The sequence below is a fragment of the Scleropages formosus genome, chromosome 4 (genome assembly GCF_900964775.1).
Source record: "Scleropages formosus chromosome 4, fSclFor1.1, whole genome shotgun sequence".
NCBI classification, from domain to species: Eukaryota; Metazoa; Chordata; class Actinopteri; order Osteoglossiformes; family Osteoglossidae; genus Scleropages; species Scleropages formosus.
In genome coordinates, this window is record NC_041809.1 from 5,908,337 (window position 1) to 5,914,509 (window position 6,173).

The 6,173-nt window shown below is 46.0% G+C and overlaps 1 protein-coding gene across 1 annotated transcript; it reads left to right on the forward strand.

Annotated features, from left to right (window-relative positions):
• The first annotated feature begins 19 nt into the window (after positions 1-19).
• On the forward strand, positions 20-5,763 carry il22ra2 (interleukin 22 receptor, alpha 2). Its single transcript, XM_029251306.1, has 6 exons — positions 20-1,814; positions 1,926-2,064; positions 2,398-2,576; positions 2,684-2,853; positions 3,730-3,886; positions 4,363-5,763. The coding sequence occupies exons 1-5, from the start codon at positions 1,691-1,693 to the stop codon at positions 3,877-3,879; spliced, it is 762 nt and encodes a 253-aa protein (XP_029107139.1). The 5' UTR covers positions 20-1,690; the 3' UTR covers positions 3,880-3,886; positions 4,363-5,763.
• Positions 5,764-6,173: the final 410 nt, after the last annotated feature.

The following is a 6,173-nucleotide window of genomic DNA, read 5'->3' on the forward strand; positions in this document are numbered from 1 at the left end:
TGATCATTATAATGGAAGGATCAGGTTCCCCCCCCCCCCCCGAGGAAAATATTGCTTTGAAGTCTGAGAAATAAATGCTCAGAGTGCAGCATCTGTTCCACTTCCAGCACACACACACACACGACAGTTTTCTCCTTGGGTCATGAGGTTTCAAACATGGTGTCTTTGAGAGTTCAGTGATAAAGCTGTAAAGGGGCGGGGGGGGATCTGACTTCCAGCTTGTTAATTTGTATTTAAATGTTTCTCAGAATATCCTCGCACTATTTTCAGTTTGGCATTAATGCATTCAAAATCACAGTTCTTGCGGTTTTGTAGACTGGAATTTGTAGAAGTCCATTTCATTACAATGAGTTTCTGCTTCAAGCAGTTCCTTAGTCCCAGTCCTGGGTGTTGTTTACCCTGTTTTACAGCCCTTTAGAAAACAGCGTTTACTGAAGTAAATGTAAATATTCTGGATAGTTGGTGTTTTTAAATTTAGTTCCCCCCCCCTACTCATTTTGGCAGTCAACAAACCCCTTTTTTTCTGTTGCTTTTATTTCCCGTGAATAAATAATTAAAACCTCACCGTGTTAATAGGCCCCAGTCCCGGAACAAGTCAACGGTTATTACCGTTCTGCGATACCGACGCGAGGTGGGGGTTGAGTGTTATCGAGAGCTGCCGAAATATAAATCAGGAGGCCATTCTTCCCCGTAGGCTGTCGCTGGGCCGCACCAGCACGTCCCCCCCCCAGCGTTGAGTGCAAAACAGTAAATCAGAAGGGGGACAATGGCACAGCACAGCGGTAAGCCTCTCTGAAACAGTGCCACGGCAACCGGGTCAAAAGGTTGTCAGGGTCTGTGCCAGCGGTCCTTGTGACCCTTTACTCACCACACCATCATTAAACCCATTGGGGCTCCAAGAAGAGACGCGTTTCCCAGGTCTGAACGTCACCGTCCCCAATCCCAGAAGGCTGCGTTCCGACTTGCGCCGGCTGTTCGACGCACAAACGCATCTGGAACGCAAATATTTCAATGTGTGACTTCACTGTTGCAGACAGGAGGAGCCAGTGAATCAAGAGTGACATTTTAGCCCATTGCCGGATATTTATCCATTTTTGGCACCAAACCATGAGTCGCGTCTCAGAGAATACCGCGGTGCAGCGCGTTGGGATTACCGCGTGGACAACTCGTCAGTTCTTGAGCTCTTCTGAATGCTTACCGTAAAACTGAAGTAAGCGCGAGCGCAGACAAAGAACGAGGAACCACGCGAAAGGTCAGCTCATCTTCCGCGTCTGCGGGCTGCCGGGCGCGGTGGAAAAATGACACCTTTGACTTTTTCCCCATTTTCGGGCACGGCCGACCAACTACCCTCCGACCGACTTTCCTGGATCCCGGACCCTGCGAAGAAATCAGAGTTGCCCCCTTCCGCATCCCGCCGCACGTCTGTTCATCGTTCGGCGTACACGTCAAAGTCGAAGAAAAGGCGTGGAACAAATTACGAAGAAGTGTGAGCTGTTAAAATGACTGACGAAGAATACAGATGTTTCTAGTTAAACGGTATTGCGGTGAGCGGTGCATTTTACTGCATATGATTTCACCCTTCAGAGCTCATTGAGTAAAAATCTGGGTGCGAACGGTGCAGAGTCCTTGTAGCGGGTTGGGCTTATCCAGCGAGACTGGACTAGCTTCACCCTTTACTTCTGCTTTTAAGATGTATAAAGAGTGCAGCGGAGGTGCTGCTGGGCAGTATAAGCGCCCACACGGTGCTGCTGTTGACATGAGACCACTGACCTTCTGGCTGTTCTGCATCTCCATCCTCAACGCGTACCCCAGAAGTAAGTCTCCTCTCTTCTTCCTCCTCCGTGCATCGAATATCATCCCCGAGCGAGACGGTCTTGGTCACGTTCGCTCAACTGTTAATGGCGACAATGCTTCTCTTTGGCCAGTTTCCCACAGCAAAGATGCCTCGAGAGGTCTGATTCCGCAGGAAGTGAGGTTCCGCTCGCTGGACTACAGCAACGTTCTGCACTGGAAGCCCCAATCCTACACCAACAAGGGCCAGAAGTTCTTTGTCCAGTACAAAGTGTGAGTGATAAACACCTAGTGATGGAGAAGCATGGCTCTCCTTCAGATACTGATTTTCTGATCACATCTGTGGGTGTTCCTCGCTGAACTTTAAGTGAATAAAGTGGGGAGGGGGATGCTGAAGAACATTTTTGATAGCTCAGCCTAGCCAAGGCCTAAAGGTGGCATGGTGCTAAAGGACAGAGGTGTAACCTAGATGTTGCCCTTTCAAGTCCTGGCATCAGCTGTACTTTTCGGAAATGTGACCTAAATGAAAGCATCCAGATGTGCGAATGTGAGCTGGTGGGTAAACGCTGGTCAGGTAGTTAACGGAATACCACGCACTGGCCTTAGCTACGGGGACAAGCAGTGGACCGACGTGACCCAGTGCCAGGGAATCAGCCAGACCTCCTGTGACCTGACCCAGCAGACTTCAGACCCCAGGGAGTGGTACTACGCCAGGGTACAGGCAGCCCTCCACGGAACACAGTCTGGATGGGCGCTGAGCCCCAGGTTCAACCCCTACTGGGAGAGTGAGTACGAGTATTACGCCACAGCTGGATTAGCTCTGACAGCTAGACATCAGCTGGTTTTGGTTCAAAGCTCTTGCGCAGAATGACATCATTTAACGGTCCCACAGCATCAGTGAGCCCTCCCGCCATGAGGCTGAGGGCAACCGAGCAGGGTGTCGTGATCCGGCTCAGACCTCCGCGGTCGCCCTACAGGAGACGCCGAGGGAGCTTCATCTCTATGAGGAAGCTACAGAAACTGACCTTCAGAATATTCATTACCCACGATGGGGTCTTGCAGGCAAGTAGCCAGAACGGTCGAGATGCACTCGAAAAAGGTTTGAACGTCAAAATCCCCGACAACCTAGAATTTTGCTATGCAGCAGATCCCTTGTAGATGCGCAGATGTAAATATACACATTATGTGGACATCTGACAAGTATTCGAAATAGGCCGCACAGAAGCCAAGCACAGGAAACCCAGAATTAACTGTACCTAGCCACCATGATGAGTTCCAGTATAAAGTAGTAACAAAAAAAATTAAAATAAAAATGATGCCTCTAATATGGAGCATCAGCAACAAAAGCACCTTTAAGCAAGCCAGGCAGCTTTTTGAAAACGGCGATTAGAAACTAAGACAGGCTGCTACCAGTTAGGCGATGATTGCTCAAGTACCTCCAGCTGGTGGGACTCGAATCATCTCATTGGGCCGACTCTCCGCAGATGCGTCCGATGGGACGCTTTTCCATTTACGAGCACGGCTCACCGGTGCTCGCAATCACGCGTCATATCGCAATATCTGAAATGCCTGCTTCATTATGGCCCATTGTGTGTTTTTACCCTGGAACTGTGCCATACGTTAGCTGTGACAGCAGGTGTGTTGCAGGTCGGGGATCCACTAGTAATGAAAAGGACACAGGCTCAAATAATGCTGTACTGTTGGCCCTTCGAAGGGGGAACTACACATGTATGCATTTTAAACATATTAATATATTTTATAATGTATAATAACTAGCTGGGGTGTCAGAGAAAAGTGGAGAAAAAGTGTCAGCTCAAGTAATAAATGTAAAGCACGCAAACAGAAAAAAAACTCTGGTTTCAACATGTTCATGGAAGGTAACAGCTCTGGGTCAAAATAACGTAAAGTATTGAAACACGTTGGTTTTTGCACTCTCAGGAAACACTCGAGGTGGAGGGCTGTGTCACTGAGCTAGTGGTCAAAGACCAAAATCCAAGGACCACCTACTGCTTCCAGGTGGAAGCCCACCTCCTGCAACAGGGGCGCAGTGGCACGAGGAGCAATCCAACGTGCATCACCACTCGATGAGCCCCAGGTAGGACTTGGGTAGTCCAGCGTCACCCCACGACATGGGATGCAGGGGTACGAACGTCAGTGAGGTCTGTTGGCCTTAACACTTTGTACCCTGTGCATGATGCTCCAGTGAAGCTCCACCTTTGTCCTACCTTGGCCAGATCATTGTTGGGAAGGGGCAGGGTCTCACTGTTTGGTCTCCTAAGCAGCGATGCCCGATTGGCTCATTTGAAGGAACCAGAATCACTTCACCAGTGGCCATCTGAACGCCCTCTCACCGCTTACCCCAGGGGGAGCTCTAAAGGCACAATTGAAAGTGGCATAAGTACACAACACGGTTAATGCTGCCTCCCCAACTTATTCACTAGGATCAAAATTGTTTAGCTGAGCTTTTACATATTTTTCATTATGTATTTGTGCATTATTAATAATACTGGCAAAGGTAGGGCGTCGTGGGTACGTAGTTTTCCTCCTGACTGAGCGCTTTTCTTTTCGCAGCCGGGAGGCTCAGGCCCCACTTCCAGACGCCACATGCACAGGCCCACCTGAAGCAGGAACCGGGTACAGAGTATCTGTGGACAAATTCTGAATTACCTCAAGCTTTGCGTGCTCTGTGGTTCAACAATGCTTTACGGTGTCGATGTCACTGCTGTTCCCAGACATCCAGCAGCGTGTCAAAGTAATAAAAATGTGTAACAAGTCTGAACTAATTCTGTAAAAGATCTTTGGTGTTAGTCATATCAACACCCCCCCCATCCCCACAAGTGAAACATAATAAATCTTTGAACCTTTTTATTCAAGCTTTACACAGGGTAGAAAAATAGAGACAAGATGAGTCCTCAGAATATTTTTCTACAACAGGAAACAGAAGTAATGCAATATCGTTCAGAAGCCAACCATGTAAGTCCGACATTGAAGAACTTGTGTTCTTGTGACTGAGGAATTACTTTACACCTTGCACATGAAAATATTTAATCTGAGGTCACGATCATGCAAGTCTAACTGATGTAAAGCATGGAATCGGCATCGTACAAGGAATTAATTTCAGAGGGAAATACAATTCTTTTGGTTTTGATTTTCCAATATAACGTCAGGACTAACAGTTACTTGTCAAAGAAATAAAGAAAATGCTTAATAAATACACTGTATTTGGATTGTAGAAGGTAGAGAACCAAAACAATAGTGTTTTGAGATTCATGTACAATAAATTAAACCACTGCTGCATGGAAAACTCACATTTGGAGTTTGATTATACAGGCCACAGCATTACGTTTGCAGGGTTCGTGTAGACAGTACAGACACGAGGTACTTAAACTACTGAAACGATTTTACAGGAGTGAAAAAAGGATGTGTTGCCCTCTGCTTCTAGTAAAGGGTACTTAAGAGCTTCCCGTTTCCTTGGGTACGGCGGCTAACAACAACCCCCAGGGCACATAAACCTACGGTAATCTAGAACAGACACAAAGTAATGTGCATGAGGAATGAACGCATCCTGTTATAAAATAAACACACAAATTAAATGTCCAAGGAATTTAAAGTAACCAAAAACAGGACTATGTACACATCATTAAAATAGGGGTGAGGGAGTTTGACGTTTATGGTACACCACAAACTGCTTGCTGACATGTAAATTCTGCCCAAACTGGTAACAGAAGCTTTGGTGAAAAGGCATCAACAAACTATTTCTTGGGCCTTAAGATAATAGCTTCTTATTTACTGGATCGCACAGCATGAGCGCGAGTGACCCCGTTTGATAAAACTCAATACACGAGTGCACTGGACATCACGTGGGATACTCCGAAGGAAGGAAGGAAGATGTCACTGTTTTTCAACACAACTTTGCAGTCTGTATTCATGAAGTAAGACATAACATTGTAAATACTCATTGTTTTAAAAAAAAAAAAAAAAAAAAAAAAAAAAATTCCAGTAGTTGACAAGTTCTTGGACCCAAGTGGTTCCTGCAGCTGAAAGAACTTCATATTCTCAAAAATTCAAATAATGCAAATCACAAAATCATTCCAGAGTTCACCTGGAAAGCAAATTACAAAACTTTGTAGGCTGTGCACATGTATAGGTGACAAAACTGTTAGAAGTCAAACCAGTAGTGAATTACAAAACACCAGATTAACGATGCTTTTGAATGTCTATATGACATAGCAGTTCTATGCTACCCATGACTTCGTTCTTTATAAAATATACCACATTTCAGTGTTAACCCTCAGCAGTCAGCGTAAAATCAGATGTTGATGTTACAGTAAGACATTAAAAATGGTCAATGTGTAAAACCCGGAAACTGAGGTGGTTTACAG

What these genes read in the sequence shown, in the direction of transcription:
- il22ra2 (XM_029251306.1), top strand. Translation starts at nt 1,691, where the DNA reads ATGTATAAAGAGTGCAGCGGAGGTGCTGCTGGGCAGTATAAGCGCCCA. An exon ending in CCTCAACGCGTACCCCAGAA is followed by an intron (nt 1,815 to 1,925) that starts GTAAGTCTCCTC and finishes CTCTTTGGCCAG; the next exon opens with TTTCCCACAGCAAAGATGCC. An exon ending in GTTCAACCCCTACTGGGAGA is followed by an intron (nt 2,577 to 2,683) that starts GTGAGTACGAGT and finishes ACGGTCCCACAG; the next exon opens with CATCAGTGAGCCCTCCCGCC.